Genomic DNA, 21732 nt, shown 5'->3' with positions numbered 1-21732 from the left:
CCAATATACAGTTAACGGGCAATGTGTGTGATAATAGTACAGTTCACAAGCAATGAGTGTAACAGTCCATGTGCACATCACAGGAATCGATTGTAAGAGCCAATGTACAATTCACGGGCAAGGAGTTTAACAATGCATAGCTTGCAGGGATTGAGTGCAACAAGGTACAGTTCGCCAGCAATGAGAGTAACAGTCAATGTACAGATTATAGGCATTGATTATAACAGTCAATTTACAATTCACAGACATTGATTATAACAGTCTACAGTTCACAGGAGATGAGTGTAAAAGCCAGTGTACAGTTCACAGGCATTGGTTGTAACAGCCAATATACAATTCCTGGGCAAGGAGTGTAATCATATATATATATATATATATATATATATATATAGTTCATGAACATTGAGTGTAACAATGTACAGTTCACTAACAGTGTAACAATGTACAGATTATAGGCATTGCTTAGAACAATCAGTATACAATTCGCAGACATTATAACAGTCCATCTACAGTTCACAGGAGATGGTGTAACAGCCAGTGTATAGTTCGCAGGCATTGGTTGTAACAGCCAATATACAATTCATGGGCAAGGAATGTAATAATATATAGCTCATTTCATGGGCACTGAGTTTAACAATGTAAGCAATGAGTGTAACAGTCAATGTACAAATCACAGGCATCGATTGTATACACTTCACAGGTATTGAGTGTAACAGTTATTGTACAATTCACAGGCAGTGACTATAATAGTCCATATACAGTTCACAGGCATTGAGTATAACTTAAAGTCAATATACAGGCAAAGAGTCTGACACTTGGTGATACAGTACAGCCCCAAACAGTGTAGAAGCTGAAGTGTGTGAGCGTGTGAAAGAAAAGTTAGAGGGAGAGAAGATAGCCAGCTTAATTCCCAGGTCTGCTTGCATTTGACCTGGGAACTCTGGTCAGTTCTCTGCTTTCAAATAACCACTAATAACATTTAAAATACTGACTGCAAATGCAGGTCTAGATAGGTAGTAGTGGAACCATTTCTGAGGAATACTTACACACTGCTAGCATCTCGGTAATATCAGATGTGAACAACTGAGAGGTGATGGAACTAAGCTATAAGTAAGCATAGACACAATTTGAATTCAGATTTGTCTATTAGTGGAATTTGAACTCTTACCCATCATACAGTACTATCCGTCTCTGGTCTTTCAAATGACAAAATGTGGAGTCAGGACTCCTGCTTTTGTATTTTTGGTAGTAGACTCATAACAGTGCTCAGCAAACTTTTATTACCTTGTTGATACTTTATACTCTATGCTTTGGCAGGTGGGAAAACAGTATCACTGGTTCAAAGAGGAGTATAACAATGGACTTGTTGAATAAAATGTTATTAAAGGTGTCTGTGAAAAGGGATTGCAGGCAAGTTCTGGAGAGTTTTAAAGACTGCTGAAAATTATTGGTTTCTGACATTTGAGATTGAAAGAGGATTTACATGTTATTTATCCTGATTGTCTTTAGATCACATTATAGTCTAAGTTAATATTCCTTGTTCTTAGCAGAATTTATTCTCTTTAGGTTGTTTGAAAAGTTCGACTCAAAACATGGATATCAGACCAAATCATACAATTTATATCAATAATATGAATGACAAAATTAAAAAAGAAGGTAAGTACTTTTTAATTATATTTGTTCACAATAAAGTATGTTCAGTTATGCCTATCTTACAAACTGTACTGCTTTAAAATATTGAATCTTGTCCTTTTTCTGCCTGAAATTGTCTCTTGTGTCAGAATTCTAAGCCTTTTAAAGTAATAGTCTAAATTATGTTGACTATGTTTTAATTCATATATAAGAAGTTTCAAGTACATTAAATTTTGATAGCCATTGGGAAACTTTTAAAATTAAAGTAACAAATAAGTGAATGTGAGAGGGGCTTTTAATTAGATGTGATGAAGAATTTTGTCATTGCTTCATTCACAACCAACTTAATTTTTTTCTCTTACGCAGAGTTAAAGAGATCACTCTATGCACTATTTTCTCAATTTGGCCATGTAGTAGATATTGTGGCTTTAAAGACCATGAAGATGAGGGGTCAAGCTTTTGTGATATTTAAAGAACTGGGCTCATCCACTAATGCCTTAAGGCAGTTACAAGGATTTCCATTTTATGGTAAACCAATGGTAAGTTGATCTTATTATCGTGGCTTTAATTACTCTATTAGGTGATTTGGACCCATACTGTATGCTGCGTATTCTGGATCATTTCTGGTGGTACTCTGGGAACCCTTTATGATACTGGGGATCAAACTTGAGTGGGTCACAGTGAAATAGGATTCTTATCCTTTGTACTATCTCTTCAGCCCTTTTTTTATTTGATCATTCATTTATTATGTATTTATTTTTACAGTCACAATGAGCCTCCAGCCCATTTTTTATAGTGTGAAGAAATAATAGTTAAAATTTCATTTGATCGGAACATAATATTAGTGTTTAGCTTAGGCATGAATTACAATTTTATGGGAGTAAGAGCACAGGAGTTTGGGAACTTGCCTTACCCACAGGTAACCCCAGTTCAAATCCCCGGCACTCTAGGAGTGATCCCTGAACACAGTCAGGTATAGCAATCTGAAAACAAATCAATTCAAAATAAAGAAAGTAGCAGTTTCTGTTTAGAAGTTATGTTTTGCTGATCTGAGATGAACTATTTCAATATACCTGTTCCTAGGATACAAGGAACTATAAACGATTTGCTATATTTGATATTGGGATCATCTTACCAACTAATATTTTAAGTCATTGGGGAAAATTCATTAGACTGATTTTATATTGAAAGTATTTTAAGTGACTTGGTCTTGCCTTATTAAGGTAGCATATACTGCTAAGTCTTGGGAATCCTGAAAAAGAACAATTTCTGAATGTGGTTTATAATTATTGATCATTTTAGATATTCTTCTGTTTCATTCTGCTCAGAAAGGTTTGATTCTAGGACACTGTATTATTTAATGCCCAGAATGCCTCCATAAAGGGACATTATTTTCTTAGGAGCTTCTGTCATGGCATTCTTAGCATAAAGATTGATTTCTTCCTTTCTCTAAGGTTTGGGTGAAGTTTTCTCCCTGAACTGTATTTAGTATAGACCAGAGTTTCTTGACATTTCCATTTTTAAAAATAAGAACTAAATAATGTTTTGTTGTGGACGCTGGCATTTCTCAGCTTCTTTCTGAGTATGGCACATTCTGATCTTTTTTTCAAGTGTCTGTCTTTCTCTGTCCTTCTGGTTGGCCTCTTCATCTCAAGCCACTCATTTATGTGTTGTTGTTTTTTTAATCCTGTGATCCCCTCACCTTTGTAATATTCTGGGTGCTCACTGGGGACTGATACAGACTCTGATTGAGAAATGCTTGTCTAGACAACCTGAGTAAAAGTGATGGCTGAGATGAGTGATTTTCACAGGAAGCTGTGTCATAGTGACATGTGCAAGAACATCTGAGATGTATTCTGATAAAGGAGAAGGCAGAGAACCTGGGGAGTTGGAGGCAAACATCAGGACTAAATCTAAAAAATTCAAGTAGTCAGTATATTTATTTTGGTTAAATGGACTAAGTATACTGATACTTTGGCAACCCAGAGCAGCCACATAAACCTACAATGCTCAGATAGTATATGTAGTTGTTACTCCTCAGCCTTTCACCTCTTGCTTAAGTAAAAGGAAGCAAAGAATTGTGGTTGATTTTTAACAAGTTCCATGCTCAAACCTAGGCAACTTTACAATCCCACTTGTTCTGTTTCGATTGAGATCAAATTCTTGTTGTATAAACAATTTTAGATAGTAATTTGTAGGTTTGTTGTAATTTTATGTGATCAGAGAACTAGTTTTAGCTCTTTGGACTCCAGTGAAGAAATATTCACTTGAAAATGGAAGTTGAAATTTCTGAGTGCACACATCAAGCTAATAGTTTAACTCATCACTTGAAGTTAAGTGGAATTAATCTATTGGTGTGCTAATGCTTCAGATTGGACATACTGCTCAGATTGTTTGACCTGCTGGTCTCAGGCCCCATCCTATCCTATGGCATCAGAATCTGCCTTTGTACAATCACACCAGGTACTTGAAATAAATATTAAGGATGAGAAGCTGCTGTCTTAGATCAGTATTTTCTAGTGTTCCTCTTTTCTTGGTGTATTTGTTATGACAGCACTAATCAAGAATGTTTGCACTAATCAATAGTGCCATTCTTTTGTTTTCTTTCAAAGGATTGCAAATCAAAATTTATTTACATAAAAATTTGTCTTTTCAGTTAAAATAATAGATTAAGATTTTGGAAGTAATTCCTATAGCAAGTAGACACATTTGGATTCTTCTATTAAAGGTCCCTAGTAAGGGATGGTCCTTTGCTGAGGGATAACTCCTGGCAGGGCTCAGGGAATATGTAGATGTCAGGGATCAAATGCATACCAGCCAGGTGGAAGGCAGATGCCTACCCGCTGTACAATTACTCTGCCCCTCCCCATTGTTTTAATGGAATGAAACATGGTTCAGAATTTTTCCCATATGAAAATCTATAGTTTTTCTTCTGAAAAAATATGCTGGAATATAACTGCATTGTAAATCATAGGCCAAGACTTACTTTCATTCAACACTCAGGAAGCTAGCTATCTTCTCACATATATTTCTCAGGGATGATGTCTTCAAAATTAGCCTGCATTTTTATAAAGAAATTTGGAATATTAATGACTTTGTAAATAGGTTTCAGTCTAATTAAAAGTAACATGTTTTCGAATAAATCAGCGAATCCAGTATGCAAAAACAGATTCTGATATAATATCGAAGATGCGTGGTACTTTTGCTGACAAAGAAAAGAAGAAAGAAAAGAAAAAAGCCAAAACTGTGGAGCAGGCTGCTGCAGCTGCAAACAAAAAGCCTGGCCTGGTAAGGTCAACAAAAGCTATGTTTTTTTGGCTTAAAAATTGGATACGGATGTCTGCTTTCTACTTGGGTGATGGTTATTGGATGTGTATGAACATGTGTGTGTGTGTGTGTGTGTGTTATGAATATTTAAAAGAAAGATGTTTAAAATTCTTAAGTTTTAAAATTCCATTATTTATGTTTAAGTAACAAATTAAAATTAAATAAGTCTCATGTATATATTTTATATGAAACATGGCATCTAGTTTCCTCATTCTCCAAATTATTCCTATTTAGTGACTCTTCCAGTGAGTAAATGCTGCTGTAGTCCTCTTTAAACTTCGAGCACTCAGCTGCATTCTTTGAGCAGCTGGAAATAATTAGTTTTATTAAACAAAATACCTGACTTTTTTCCCCTAATTAATTAAGAAAAATGACCAGTCCTTAACAGATAATAATCTGTTGGCCATTTCTTTTTTTTTTTTTTTTTTTTTTTTTGTAGTTTTTGGGTCACACCCGGCAGTGCTCAGGGGTTATTCCTGGCTCCATGCTCAGAAATTGCTCCTGGCAGGCACGGGGGACCATATGGGGCGCCGGGATTCGAACCGATGACCTCCTGCATGAAAGGCAAGTGCCTTACCTCCATGCTATCTCTCCGGCCCCAGGCCATTTCAATATTAAAATGTAGACTAAAATTTTATTTAGTCTTTTTTTTGTTTGTTTGTTTATATGATTTCTTCTCAAAAAAGGGATGAAATTTGATCATACGTTTTCTATTTGGTTTAGAACTTTGACCTGGGCATTTTGATCTGCTACTAACTACTGCTTCTACTAATTATCATTATTATATTTTAATCCTTTTGTTGTATTCAACATTAGATTGAGCTTTTTTCGGGAAAAATTTTTTTTGATTCTATGAACAGAGTCTTTGTAAAATTTAGGATTGGACTTTGCAAAAATATTTGATATGTTTAATATATAAATATTTGAGTCAGGGTTAAGTTATAAATTCTTGAAGTAAAATTTAAAGAGTGTTATGTTTAAATTAATGCTAATTTTATGTATTATTAAAATATGCCTATTTCCTTAGAGAAAATGAAAATTTTAACTTTCGTTTCTATTTAGGGAACACCAAACTCAGCGAATCCTCAAGGAAATACAACACCAAATCCTCAGGTAATACTTTTTTTATTTTAAATATGGTACTTGCTTTAGAAATACAAAACAGCAATGATTAAATAACCTACAGGTGTGTAAAAACAAAATAATTCCTTCATAAGACATACAAAGCAATACATTTTTATGGTCTTTAATATAGGAACTTATTCCTATATTAATTTTAATTTTAATTTTAAGAGAAGAAAAACCAGACTTTGATATCTTGGTTTCATAATTAATCAGTGATGGTATAAACATCAGATTTTAAACTATGTGGCTGCTGGAAGCAAAATTGTTTTCTAGCTGCAGTCCCCTGCTCAGGGGTTTACAAGCATGGCTTGGCGAATAGGCTTTGTTTCATTCCAGTTGGCTGAAATACTAATTTGTCTTTCCTAATAGACTCACACTCTTTGCACATTACAATTTTACAGTGAACCCTTGCCTGCACTTAGGACAAATATAAATCTCCTTTGTAGATGTTTAGGAAATTCCTAACAGATTTCATTGTAAAGGCTCTTCAGAGAAAGCTTTAGAGAAAGCTCTAGACTTAATTGTTTCATAATTGCAATGAAATTATGGAAATCTTGGATTTTAAGTTACAGGATCCTTGAGTCAGTGAATTCTTTGCCTCACTGGGGTTTTTCTTTTCTGATATTAAGTAAGCATTTTCTTTTATCAGTTCACAAGTGCTAACACTTCATTCTTTAGCCGTAAGTTGTTACAGATTGTTCCTTACTTCATCTTTTTTTTTTTTTCTGTGAAATTAGCCAAAAGACAAAGAGCTTCTTTTCAACAGGTTATTCTTCCATAAATTTCAGGGTAGGATATCAAGAACCATGTTTAATATCTAATATCTATTAACAGTGCTTATAGATTGCTCATTCACTAGGAAAAAAAAAATTTAAAGTCACCTCATGATCTGAATCGTAAGAGTCTTCCAGCTCCACATGTTCAGGGGTTGTTTGCTCCTGGCTGGCTTGGGGAACCATATGGGGTGCCCGGATTCGAACCACCGTCTGTCTTGGTTCAGCTGCATGCAAGGCAAAGGCCCTATTGCTGTACTCTCTCTCAGGCCACCCAGCTCCACATGTTCTTAAATACAAGAAGGTATTAAAAAAATGACACACAAAGTTTTGGGTGTGTGAGTATTATTACTCAGGGACCTTGCTGAGGAAGTGACAGTACTAGTCTTTAATTACAGTTGGCTTCCTAATGCTTAAAACTTAAATATTGACTTAAATATTCTGAAATAAGAGCTGTCATTCAAAATTTATATATTTGCTTCTTTAGTCACTGTTAAGTTAGTTATTATAAATAATAGTTTCTGATTCTGTTGTTTTTCACTTAGTGATGTAGTGAGTTTTCATTGGCATTGTAGCTTTTTCTAGTTTGTATTTTAATTTAGTTTAAATGCCTACAATACTATTTTTACTTTGTTTGCTCTTGTTACAAAGTTAACATTACTTTTTTGTCTTCTTAATAGGTCCCTGATTACCCTCCAAACTACATTTTATTCCTGAATAATTTACCAGAAGAGACAAATGAGATGATGTTATCCATGCTGTTTAATCAGTAAGTTTTTTACGGAAGCATATCTGTATTCTGGGTGCCCACTGACAGGACTAATAGCACTTCTATAGACAAATCTATATATGTATTATGCAACATCTTCACAGATTAGGTTTTATTAAGCATAAGATGATTCTAGTCTGCAGATCCAGCAAATGAAAAGTAAAAATTTTCCTCATATTTAGATTGTTCTAATAGAGTTATGTAGGAAACAACTTTGATACATCGACAAAATTGGCATTATATTTTAGGTTCTTTCATTCTGCTCAAGATTCTTTGTAAGATGTGATACTATTCCAGTGTCAGCAAATTGCTTAACAGACATACACACAAAGCAGACATTTATGTTTACAGTCATCTGTATATTTGTAAAGTAGTCATTTATTTATATATCTATGCTTTTTTTTTTTTTTTTTTTTTCATTTTCTCCATAGGTTTCCTGGTTTCAAAGAAGTACGTCTGGTACCTGGGAGACATGACATTGCTTTTGTTGAATTTGAAAATGATAGTCAGGCTGGGGCTGCCAGGGATGCTTTACAGGGATTTAAGATCACACCGTCTCATGCTATGAAGATCACCTATGCCAAGAAATAACATTTGAGATAGTTGACTTTAAAGGACTTGTTATTTATAATGTTGGTTTTGATAACATTTGGTTTGGCATTGTGAGAATTGTGAAGGATTAAAATTACCTAGTCTTGATCTTGAAAATGTATAAGGTCATAGTTTTGTACAATAAACCTTTATTTGTATTCTGTGTGTATTTTGTTCATTTTTTATTTCTCCTATCACTAATGCTTACAGTAGTTTAGAACATCTCTTTTTTTTGGTTTTTGGGTCACATCCGGCAGCTCTCAGGGGCCACTCCTGGCTCTCTGCTCAGAAGTCTCTTGGCAGGCTCGGGACCATATGGGATGCCGAGATTCAAACTCTCCAGCCCCTAGTTGAGAACATCTTAAATAAGGTATATGACTTGTAATATGATGCTTTTCTAACATATTTTTGAGCAGTTTTTGGTATAAACATTAAACCCTTTATATAAAAGCAAAGGAGAATAAGATTATAAACTAATAAATTATGTAAATGGTAAAAATTATAATCCCAGATAGTTAGATGAAAATGAGATTTAGAAAGGATCTAAATTTGATTTTTTTTCATATTCTTTAAATGATTATATTTTGTTTGTTGTAGGCTTTTATGTCTTCCAGTATTAAGTTGAAAAAGGTCATTCAGGTGCATCTGTACTCTGTTTCTGGGAAACAGAAGGAGAGCTTCTCTTCAAGCTTTGCTTTTTAACTTAATCTCTTAAAGCAGGATTGTTTCTAAGAGAATAACTGTTGATTAATAATCTCAGTTATTTACTCTAAGAACTGCAAGAGATCTCTGATTTGTGTTTTGCTTTGGGGAAGCCACACCCAGCTGCATTTAGGACTTAATCTTGACACTGAACTCAGGGATCACTCCTGACAGGCTATTGGTACTATGTATGGTGCCTGCAAACTGAAACATGGTTTGCTATGTGCAAGGCTATTCACTGTACAATCACTTAGGCACTCTTAATTTTTTCTTAAGACAAGCAGAGCTATAAAGCATTGGTAATTGTTTTCTCCTTTTTTGGATAATGCATTGTTTTGATGCACAACCAACAGGGCTCAGGACTTCTGGCCTTATATTTAGGAATCACTCCTCATGATGCTCACACTATATGGTATCAGTGATTGATCCTGGATTTGCCATGTACAAGGCCAGCATCCTCCCGGCTGTACTCTCTCTGGCCATTGATCATTAACATGAAGTATTTATCAAGATTATTTTGTCCTTAGTGTTTTACTTAGACCTTATGGCTTGCGCTATTGCTTTGGCCCTCAAGAATTCTTTTTATCTAGTGTAGCATGTAGCAATAATTTTAGTACAGTTTTAAGATTTGTATCATAAATTGTCTATTAATCCAACATTTACTAAAATTTTAATTTAAAAATCTGCTTCTGCTTTTAGGTTTAGACATTTTTGTTTCAATCTTTTTGCATACATAAGCAAAAAGAAAATTTATATTCCTAAAACTTTGGACATTTGAAGGCATTTTAACCTGTCTATATAATATATTTTTATAGTAAACTATAAAAAGTATTTTATTGGATGGTAATGGCAGTTGCCATTCTTTTTTCTAATAGCTTATTCAGTCATTGGCCTTAGCTTGTTTCAAAAAAGCTTCATAGACTTGTTCTAGGGTTGCCTGAGTGGTTACATGGTTCCTCTTTTCTTTTTCTTTTGGGGGGGGGCGGAATTCAGTAGTGATCAGAGCTTACTCCTGACTTGCTCAAGTGCTCAGGATCAGTCAAGATGGGGATCAGAGGATCATATGGAGTGCTGGGAACTGAACAATCAGCTGCATATAAGGCAAGCACCTTATCTCCTGTACTCTCTACTGCCCGTATAGACATTTTAAGAACTAAGTGTGTGAAATGAAGAACTACTTTACTTTTTAAAATTCGTCCTTGTGCTCAGTTTGTGCAATGTATAGCCATTAGTAACCATAAGAGCATTATGTCCCTCAAAGCTCCCTTAAATCCTCTTGGGGACAATCTTACTGCCTCATCCCAAACACTAAGCAACTGCTAATTTCTGATCTGAATGCTTTTGAGTTCCTCTTTATATAGTGTGGAACAGCAGTTTCTTCTTCCAGTGAAATAGGCATTTAGGTCTTTCCAATTTGGAAAGCAAATGAACAAGACCTGCTTAAAAAAAAAAAATCCCTGCTTATTAGCATTTACTTAGAATTCCATATGAACTCATGTTCTAGAGTCTAATTTACTGGATTAAACCCAGGACGTCAGGCTAGGTAAGTGTTCTATCACTGAACTATGTCCCACCAGGAATATTTCTATCAGAAGATGTAAATAGATGAATGGCATTTGACTTTTGAAAGCTTATAAAATGTATATAAATCTTTAAAAATATTACAAAGCCCCATAAATGCTTCCAAACCATTTGAGAGTATTTTAACCAGTTAATTTCAGTGTGTATTTAAAGTATAAGCCTCTTCCCTATGACTACAATATGAACTCTGCTTGAAAACTTACATTAATTTAATATTATTACCCTGTGCAAGATTTGCAGATGTTCAAATAATGGCCCAAGAATCCAATCTATGATCTTGTGCTCCATGTACTTCCCAGTTCCTCTTTCCTGTCTTTCCTTTTCATCATCCTAATTCTTACAGGGGAATCATAGCTGTAAATATGTTAATATGTATGCAAAAAAACAGGACCTCTGTAGTCAACAATTCTGAGTTTGAGTCTCCCTTTTATTTTAATTTTAATTCTCTACCAGTCCTGTAATGGAGGAAGGGGAAGGAAAGGGGATTATTGGAATCAGATTAGGATTTTGTTAACTTTTCTATCTTTTCCTACCTTTAGGAACCTGGTTTTGGTTGAAAGGAGTAAATGTAATGATCTAATATATGGGTCTCAATTTTTCATTATTACAATCACCTGGAAAATATTTTCAAATATACATACCTACTACATACTCCAAATCAACTTAATCAGTTTTTAGTGGTGAAACCTGGTTGTCTTAAGTTTTCTAGGTGATTTCAGTGTGAATATGAACAAAGGAAAACTACAGGAGTTTCTGTCTTTCTGAATTAGGTTATCATGATTAGATCATCGGTTCAAATTGGTGTTTATAAATAGTATACTGTTGAGTAAAAGAGAGGGCCTAAAGGAAGCTTGCAAGAGGCTCATCTCTATTTTAAACCTCAAGACTTGAAGTGGTTTTGTTGTTGGTTCTGCAACAAGCATTTTGCCTCTTGGAAATGTTGCATCCAGCCAAGATCTAATGAACCCTGATTCAATTGTTCTGCTGTATTTGATTTGCCTTTGAGCAATACTTAAACTTTAATATTCATGCGAGTTACTTTGCATAGCTTGTTAAAATGTAGATTCAACTAGCCCTTCTAGGGGCAGGTTTGAGAGGCTTTAATTCTACAAATAGCAACCAAGGTCCTGGGGATTTTGTGTTGGAGGTATCAGTACCTCAGAGTCTCTCTCCTAAGTAAGTCATTGAATTTTAATTTGGGGCATATTCTGTAAGTCTTTTTAAGTCATAAAACTTAGGGACTTTTGTCCAGGCGATAAAGTTTGTGTACATACCTAAGCAAGCAATTTCAGGGAGTTTGTATGCTCTTTTAATGAATATCTTTTGAGTGTTTTGGGTGGTGTATAGAGCAATGAACAAGGCAAACTACCTAGTGTAAACAATGAGCAAGATAGAAAAATCCCCTGTTGTGGAGCCTTTATTGTAATTTTAAGAAACCAGTGCCAAGTAAGCAAAACAGCATGTTGTATAGCAAGACATACATTAGAACCATGTACCCCAGTGATGTATGGATTAGATTAGAGGACTACAGGGAGGACAATCTTGGTTGGTTTCTCTGTACAAACATTTTAGCTGAAAACTTAGGAAAGCCAGTATCTAGAGGCAAAGCATCCCAGGCCATAAACCTTGCTTTGAAGTAGAAATGAGTTTCACACTTACAAAAGACTGGGAATTTCTGATAAAATGGGAATAGAACTAAATAAGATAGTGTGGTAGAAAGTGATCATTGAGGAGTAGGGAGATGTTGGGCCTTCTGGGTCTTGTCAAAGTGATTGATTACTTTATCCAAGCCACTTGCCCAACAATATTTTCAAACTCTGAAGGAGCTACAGCCTCTTATTTTAAGAATTTCAGACTGAAGCAAATTTAGTAACTGGAAGAAAAAAAGGAAGTTTCTTGGTTATTGTTTTGTTTTGTTTTATCATTACAAGTTCGGAAAATTCACCTGAAGTTACAAAAGAAGGAGGTAAGCAAGTTCAAGCAGTCTTATTTTAGAATGCCCAATGACAACAATGGCTACAGCCTAACTGCCCGGCACAATGCTATACCTCATTGTTCCAAGTTTCAATTCCTATTTGCTAGCAACAGTTTAGAAAGTGACCTTGGTTAGTTTTTATTCCATCTCTGTAGTGGCAAAATTCTAGAATATTCAGACCTGCCCAAGACATTCACAGAAAATATGATAGCGCTTCTTTACCTGTAGAGGGCTCAGATTGGTAATGACCTTAGTTTTGGCTAAGTTGTAACAGTTTGGATGTACCCTTCTTTAACATTCCACTCTGCGGTACATATACACAATGGAATATTATGCAGCTGTCAGGAGAGATGAAGTCATGAAATTTTCCTATACATGGATGTACACGGAATCTATTATGCTGAGTGAAATAAGTCAGAGAGAAAAATGCAGAATGGTCTCACTCATCTATGGGTTTTAAGAAAATGAAAGACATTCTTGCAATAATAATTTTCAGACACAAAAGAGAAAAGAGCTGGAAGTTCCAGCTCACCACAGGAAGCTCACCACAAAGAGTGATGAGTTTAGTTAGAGAAGTAACTACATTTTGAACTTTCCTAATAATGAGAATGTATGAGGGAAATGTAGAGCCTGTTTAGAGTACAGGCGGGGGTCGGGTGGGGAGGAGGGAGACTTGGGACATTGGTGATGGGAATGTTGCACTGGTGATGGGTGGTGTTCTTTACATGACTGAAACCCAAACACAATCATGTATGTAATCAAGGTGTTTAAATAAAAAAAAATTATCATCATCTCAGTATAATCTAAGTGTTTCAGTGGTTGAAATCTAAGTGTTTCAGTGGTTGAAATAACCATTACTTTATCAGATAAAGAATTGTCAGTTGTGACTGAATTTTATGGCTTGGCTTCTTTTGGTAATAAACTTTCACCTTTATTTTATAAGTATGTTCATAAAAAAATGATACAAAAAAAAAACATTCCACTCTGCATCAGGGACATCAGATCCTGCACCTTCACCCCTGTACTATCTCTCTGGACCAGAAAGAAATGTCAACCCCAATTCTAGCTTGAGAGCAGATTAATGGGAACATTATTAGACCACAATTTTCTGGATAATCTTTAGATTACGTAGTTAGGAAAGATAGCAACTTTGGAGGAGCTTGTTTTCATCTTCTATAATAAAGATATTGAATTTTATGAGCTTCCCAATTAGGGGCAGAAGTACTAAAAAAATCCTTTCATGTAAAGGTACCCATACAAAATAATTTAACTTTTTATTATACTATGAGAATGCTTTTCTTTACCCAGTTTATTCCTTGAAAATATTTTGTAAGTTGAATTATTAAAAAGTATTATGAAGGGGCTGGAGCAAGAGCACAGAGATAGGGCATTTGCCTTGCATGCACCTGACCCAGGATGGACCTGGGTTCAATCCCTGGTGTCCCTTATGGTCCCCCAAGCCAGAAGCGATTTCTGAGCACAGAGTCAGGAGTAACACCTGTGCATTACCAGGTGTGGCCCCAAAACCAAAACAAACAAAAATATTATGAAATTATTTTCTAAGTCAAAAGCTGCTTGAGAGCCTATCAAACAAGAGAAACAGTAAAGGGTCAAGAAAGAATTTTATTAACAAAATGTTGACAAGTTGGACAATGGCAGACTCATGGGTCCTCAGAGCAACTATCTTGTTATTCTTTGTCACAAGAAGGGAATTTTATAGTGAAAGAATGGGAAGGAAGGGTGGGCTGCAGAGCAGTGTGTGACAAAATGAACAAGATCCTCTTATAAGGTACACTTTGTTTCATCTCTAAAGCTAAACAAAATAAGCGTTAGGCTTTTGGAGGCAAGGTAAGATGCGGAGAAGCTGCTCTAATCTCTATGTTTGGGGCAAGGACAGTCATTCTTGTCTAATATTGATCTTTAATTTGGCTTTAAATAAAAAGAATAAGAATGTTGAAATGAATAATAAAAAGATTTTAAATTCTCATAGTTACTTCAACAGTGCCCTATTGTTACTATATATTACATTAAAATTATTCAACAGTGGAATACTCTTTATTGGTTTTTGTTTTGTTGTGTTTTGCTTTATGGGTCACACCTGGTGATGCTCAGGGGTTACTTCTGGCTATGAGCTCAGAAATTGCTCCTGGCTTGGGGGACCTTATGGGACACCAGGGGATCAAACTGTAGTCCATCCTAGGTTAGTGCATGCAAGGCAAATGCCCTACCACTTGTGCCACCGCTACTGCCCCCTTTTTCTTTTTTTCTTTTTGCTTTATGGTACATTGTTAATGTATATACATATATGTATATATAAAATGAAACTCATGAAATGAAACTTCATATATGTATATATGAAATGAAACCCCAAAATGAGCTCCTTAGAAAATTAGCTGCTAAATAAGACCCTTGAGTCTGGTAGATGTCATGGAAACAGAAATATAGTAGATATCATCCCATTGGGCCAGGGATTAGCCCAGATGCCTGGCTTCCATGTAAAATACCAGAACCACCAAAGTCAGTCTCCAAGTGAAAGGGAAGCAGCACAAATAGCAGAGAAGGAAAATGGCAAAACTCTCATCTTTTTCTCTCAGGTCTTCTGACTTTCGATGTTGTTCATGGATTTTTTATGGGCAAACTCACTCCCACGAAGATGTGAATGTAAGAGCACCTTTATGTCTTTTATTATGGTTTACTTTTAATGAGATAATTTTTAAAAAGTCAACTCCTCTTTGAAGTGAGTTTTGCCTCATGTGTGTATGATTAACATTATTTTCTCTGATCTGTGCCTTAGTGTATTATTACTATGAAGAATTCACTTGGTTGAGAGTATTGAATACACTTTTAATACTTTGGTTGTTTTACTTAGATTGAATGGAACATTTAGCTATAAAGTGGGAGGTATTAGTCACTTAGATTTTTTAGCATTTGACATGCCTATGACTTTTCACTGATAGAAAATCCAGAAGTGTAAATGCAGTCAATTCAGTGCTTCGTTTTGTTTTGTTTTCCTTTCCCTTCAGATACTATTTCTATGGCAAGAGCTCTAAAAATATGAAGGCCCTGATTGTCTATTCCTAAGCTTTAGAGAAGGATGGCAGATCTATGTTTATTCAAAACTGGTGAAAGAAGATGAATATAAAGAATTTTGGGCTGGCAATGTAAGATGAGAATATTAAAAATATATTTATCTTGACAGATGTTGTTCTTAATATCCTTATTACTTCACCTCAATGCAGCTTAGTATAAAAAGAGTTGATAAGAATAAGGCAGAATATGTGGATGTAAATAGACATGTAAAATAAAACTTGCTTCTATTGATTTTTAAAGAGGCAAAGATAATTTATAACAAAACCAATGTAGGTTTATGTGATATTTTGGCAAGAGAGATGAGCCTAATGTACAGGTACTTGAATATCCTAAAGAGTTTGAATATTAATTAAAAATGCTTGTTATCATTTAGCTTTGAATTGATGTTTTGAAAATTAATTTAAGTTTCTTTTTTTGTTTTGTTTTGTTTTGTTTTTGAGCCACACTTGGTGATGCTCGGGGGGTACTCCTGGATATATGCTCAGAAATCGCCCCTGGCTTGGGGGACCATATGGGACACCGGGGGATCGAACTGCTGTCCATCCTAGGCTAGTGCACGCAAGGCAGACACAAAGAATCTGCTTTCAACCATGCAGAGGTGGCCTTGAAGAGGGTGGAGAAAATTTTTTTTTACTGTCTTTATCTATAGTCCCACAGATAAGATTCAGAAATAATGTCTAAAATTTATTCATGTATCTAATGTTTAAATTTGTGAAATCTGAGAAACACAAGTCCTCTAAGTATCTATTTGTTTTAAAAAATAAAGACTGAAAAATGATGAATAGCTACTGAAGAACTTGAATACATTAAATAAATGTAAAGTCTTAAGACCTGTAGAAATGAGCCATAAAAGAACACACAAATTAGTTCTTTGTGGGACTGGAGAGATAGCACAGTGGTAGGGTGTTTTCCTTGAATGCTGCTGACCCAGGACAGACCTGGGTTTGATTCCAGGCATTTCATATGGTCTCCAAAGCCTGCCAGGAGCGATTTCTGAAGGCATAGCCAGAAGTAACCCCTAAGTGCAGCCACTAGGTATGGCTCAAAAAGAAACAAACAAATGAACAAACACCCCCCCCCCACTCCCAAATTGTTCTTTGGTCTATCTTATTTGTTTTAAATAAATTTCAAATTTGGCTTAGAGCCCTAGGAATTTAGAATGAAAAGTGAGGCATTGGCAGTTAGAAATTCGCCATGAGGATAGTGTGAGTTTCAAGAGGAGTGCTCACACTGGCTTTTTATGACTGATATACATTTGCCCTAAGGCATATGTTCAATGCTTTTCAGATCAGATTGGGAAACATAGACTATTTCTTCAAAAACTTAGTTGAGGAGACTCAGATGTTTCAGGAAACTACCAAGCAACTCCCACCATGGTAAGCATAGGATGATGTGGAAAATGCATCAGGAAATTTGCAAGTGAGGTTTGGAAGACTATTTAAGCAGGTTAAGTTGAAAATAAGTGAACTTTCTTCATTGACTCCTTTTGTTTTAAATGCAAATTAAATGGAAAGGAGAACAATTTCCTCTCACCCCCCAAAAAGAGAAAGAAGTTCAAATAATATTAACTGACTAACTGGTGGTTACACTTATTTAGTAAAGAGTTTTGCTAAAGAAAAAAATTAACATCTATATTTAATAAAAACAACAGATTCTGGAAAAATCTTTAGATGCCTTATTTTTGAGATACACAGATTATTTTTCCATTGTGAAAAAAGTGCATTCTTTCTAATGCCTTGGGGTCTTAAAAGCCTAGAACAGAAATAACATCACATATGAACTACTTTGCAAGGTAATTGTTTTAAATCTATCCTCCTGGAGCTAATTGCTTTGTTAAATAACTTCCAAACATTGCCCAACCTGCATAAATGACCCTCACTTGTCATCACTTTTAGGCATGAGTTTGAATGTGTCAAATAAGCATAAATTACAAGTGTATTTGAAAACTTTTATTTTAATCACTTTTTATTTCAAGTGATAATTATATTTGTTGTTGTTGTTCATAAACCTTTACTTAATTTTAATCCCAATATTTCCTTGGTTACTTTTGCCTCAAATGAAGAACATACATTTGCTCCTCTGGGCTGACTTGTCAATCTTAGTATTTTTTTTTTTTATTATCCTCAGGAACTTGGCTTCACTCCTAAAAGTTGAACACAAACACAAATAAATAAAATAATGGCGGTACTAAGGGATACCATCAAAAAGTGTTATTTTACTCTTAATATTTGATTATGTTATAATGTAACCTTCAGGAGTTTAAAAACTGGACAACATGGAATCATGAATGTTTGAACTATGCCCCTAAAATTCTTTTTTTAAAAAATAGCTCACAAACTATTTCAGTTAAATGTTTGTACCTTCTAAATGATTTATTTATTTCTCCAGTTTTGAATAATAATATGTGAATATGGTAGACAGGAGGTCAGGACAAAAATGTATAGTGGAAATTTCCCCTTTGACTATATGCCCATAATGGAATATTATATAAGCTATACATTTTTTTAAAAAAGGGCTCTGTGTTATTAATGTTTTTAACTTTGTTTCTTTGCTTTGGGGCCACATCCAGTAATGCTTTGGGGTAGTTCCTGGCTCTTACTCAGAAATTACTCCTGGCAGGCTCCGAGGACCTTGGAGAAAGCCTGGGAATGAACTTGGGTCACCACATGCATGGCATTTGCGAGGCAAATGCCCTTTCCACTGTGCTGTCTGTCAGGCCCTTATTTTCTTGATTTTTTACTTTGAATTTCTTCTTGCTGTGCCTTAGACAAAGATGATGTGTCATGAATTTTGGTAAAAGGACACAGAGTTGTTGTTTCCAATAGATCCACCTGCTTTCTTAGCTTTAATTGAAAATCTACTTTGTGTAATACCAATTCATTACTTTATATGTAATCAAGACTCCTTGTTTATTTACATGTAATCAAAATGTCTGTGCTAAATTCACAATTTCTGGTTTTTTTCTTTAATATTTTTTACTTTGGGATACAGAAATTTTGTGGGTTTGCTCAGGGATGGGATGTATTCCTCAGTTGTTTATGGTCTGGTTATTCTACAAACATGAAAGAGGTCATTTAGGACCAGCTGACTGTGGGCCCAAGGGTCTTTTCTAGCTGTGTATATTGTAGTTTTGGATGAATATATGTTTGGCAAAGAGAATCAGTCAAATAAGACAAAAGATAAATAACTAAAACTTGAAACCATTAGTTTGTTCCCATCTGTAATGGTTTTAAATACCCCCTATGACTTGAATCAAAGCATTTAAAAAACTTACACACACAAGGTTATTCGCATTCAAGGAACTCTTTCTGTGTCCTTCTGGGTTCTTTAAAAGTGGTGCAAATAAACAGGAAATAGGCAGATTGATAAAATAAATTAATAAGTTAACTAATAAAATAGGTTTCCTATAATTATGGGTCAGATAATCAGAAAAATAAACACATTCACTGATTCAATCTTTAACAGACTTAGTAAAAGTATAAGTCATTGGACACAAGCGGAATGTTCATTCAGGAGGCTGGAAGGCATAGTAAGTTAAGGGAATACAGATTTAAGTTTTTTTATAAAAAAGTTTAGGAAAAGAGGTTTTGCAGAGAGATGTCATATAACGGAGAAGTTTACATGTAAATATCTTTCGCAAAACCCCTCTGTTGAGCTCATGTATACCCATGTGGGAACTGGTCATGCCCTTGGTTTGTGGGTTTTTCCCCTTTTGATCACATGTGGGACAGTCTGTCCTTTTTGAAAGTCCCTGGATCTGTGAGCTGAAGCAGCCAATGTAGGGGACTAGCTGTTGAGCCTTGGCCTGGGGAATCTAATCTTTATTGGGGCCATTCACATATTAGCTGTCACATACAGTCAAACTTTGGCTCTGTAGTCTCAGGGATTGGGGGTAGCCTATGGGTCCCAGGACTTCCCCAAACCTCATGGGGGGGGGCAGCACAGCTTATTTTAGTTTTCTCTCCCCTCCTTATACTCTCCTGAGCTTATTTCTCTGGGCCGCCACTCTAGTAGAAGTGGCGTTAGCAGTTCACAGCTCTGTATCTTGGCTGCCACTAGGTTGCTCCAGGCCGTTCTGATTTCTGTCTGCTACTGCAGAATACCTGCTCTCCCTTCTCTCCACTCCTGGTGAACTTTGTGCTCACTCTCAATGCCCCCTACTCTATCTTTCTCTCTCTCTTCCCTCCATCTCCTTCCTCTCCCTCTCGGGTTTGGGGCAGTGTCAACCTCTTCTGTCCTTCCTGTTCTCTCTGGGCTCATCTTGATTGCCAGAACAGTGTCAGCCTGATAGTGTCTCTTAGTTATCTGTGCTCTTATGTGCGCACTTGGGGATTCCTCTCTCTTCAATTTCCTTAAAGGGTCTTATAGAGAACAAGATACATCTGGCACAGTATCAAGGACTTCTTTCCTACAAATGTTTAAATAGTCACATATTCAAGTTCTGAAGGACTTGCTGTTTTCCAGGGTCCTTATTTTCAAGGTTCTTCTGTTTTGCTTAAGCTGAGGACTCATTCCTATCCTGGGCTCCCAAAATGTGCCATCAAGAATGTAGCCCTTTCTGGCTGAAGGCCTCAGGCAATGCTTAAAGTGGGAGAAAATCATGACACTTTTAACAAAAGCCTTACAGTCACCCAAGAGATCAACCTTTGTCAGATATTAGAAGAATGGGAAAAATATTTGTTCTCCCACAGTGTTATATGGCTAAGATATCAAGTTATGGAAGAATAAGACAATAATACATGCTATGGGTGTGGGTAGATAGCAAATAGTTTTCATAGACCAAATTCGGGCAAGAACAGAGAAATTCTGAGTATTTGACAATGAAGGATGAGAATCCCATTGAAGAAACCCCTGCCATGATAATACAAACAAAAATACAATAAAATCGTACTTATATTTTATGTGTGTTATTTGGTTGGTGCTGGTAGATCACACAAGTTTGAAGGGCTCTGGAGTAATGTGGTTGCTCTTGCTTTTCAGGTTTGTTTTCTTAAAAAAAGCTTTGAATCTCTTGATTCTTAAGGAAGTTCTAATCAATTTTAGGTGAGTTGTTTTGACTAGAGTTTAATATAAAGGAGGTTAACAATATCTTTCTTAGAAAGCTGTTTTGAGGGTTCAATAGAACATGTGTAGAGCATCTAGACAGTAGGACCAGCATGTGTCAGATATATTTATTTGACCTGAGACGACTATTGTTAATGGTGTCCCCTCTAGGGGTTGTGCTTTAATCTGACTGAAGCTTTTATTTTTTTATTTTATTTTATTTTGTTTTGTTTTGTTTTTTGAACCACACCTGGTGACATTCAGGGGTTACTCTGGGCTCTGTGCTCAGAATTGCTCCTGGCAGGTATGGGGGACCATATGGTATGCTGGGAAACCCAGGTCTGTCCTGAGGTGACGTTATGCAAGGCAAATGCCCTACAGCTTTGCTATCTCTCTGGCCCTGACTGAAGCTTTTAAATTAAGAAGATGCAATGATACCACTTTCCAGATTGCAGCATGCTTGGGTAGCTTTCTGCTTTTTCAAGATCATCTTAAATTACCTATAATAGTTTAAGTCAAAAGCCCAAATTCTACTAGTAATCAATTGATGATGAAGTATTGAGTGAATGAGTCTAATTTTGACTTGAAATCTATATTCTGTCCAAAATTCAGTACCAAACAGATAAGAGTCATCTACATTCCATTGAAGGTGATGTAATGATGTAATGATCAATATGTTAAGAGTCCAAATATAATTTGCTGCTCTGTGAGACCTATAGACAGAAATCTGTGCATGCAAACAAATTATATTTAGGGTCAAGAAAGTAGAGCCTTGCAAGAGTCATGTGTTCCTTACCATGGCTACAAGGTTGTATATTATGCCCTGCTCCTGATACTGATGTTTCACATCTCTGAGCACTTTTTTGGGAAGGGCTCAGGGATGAAGTCAACCTGGCAATACTTAGGGGCTACTTCTGGATATATGTTTAGGGTGACTCTCAACAGTGCTTAGGGTACCATGCAGTAACAGAGATAAAACTTGGATATCCAGCACTCAAAAAATGTGCTCAGTTCTTTAAGCCATCTCTTCTGTTTGACTTTTGGACCTTACTGTAATTGAGCCTTTTATATAACCCAGAGCACTTGACAATCTCACTGGCCATGGGGAAGAAAGAATGAGTTGA

At 35.7% G+C, this 21732-nt stretch overlaps 1 protein-coding gene across 1 annotated transcript; it reads left to right on the top strand.

Annotated features, from left to right (window-relative positions):
- The first annotated feature begins 1552 nt into the window (after window positions 1-1552).
- SNRPB2 (small nuclear ribonucleoprotein polypeptide B2) lies at window positions 1553-8380 on the top strand. The gene is made up of 6 exons (XM_049774365.1): window positions 1553-1656; window positions 1999-2171; window positions 4780-4920; window positions 6022-6072; window positions 7538-7626; window positions 8058-8380. The coding sequence occupies exons 1-6, from the start codon at window positions 1593-1595 to the stop codon at window positions 8215-8217; spliced, it is 678 nt and encodes a 225-aa protein (XP_049630322.1). The 5' UTR covers window positions 1553-1592; the 3' UTR covers window positions 8218-8380.
- Window positions 8381-21732: the final 13352 nt, after the last annotated feature.

The sequence above is a fragment of the Suncus etruscus genome, chromosome 6 (assembly GCF_024139225.1).
Source record: "Suncus etruscus isolate mSunEtr1 chromosome 6, mSunEtr1.pri.cur, whole genome shotgun sequence".
NCBI classification, from domain to species: Eukaryota; Metazoa; Chordata; class Mammalia; order Eulipotyphla; family Soricidae; genus Suncus; species Suncus etruscus.
This window is presented reverse-complemented; position numbering and strand designations above follow the sequence as displayed.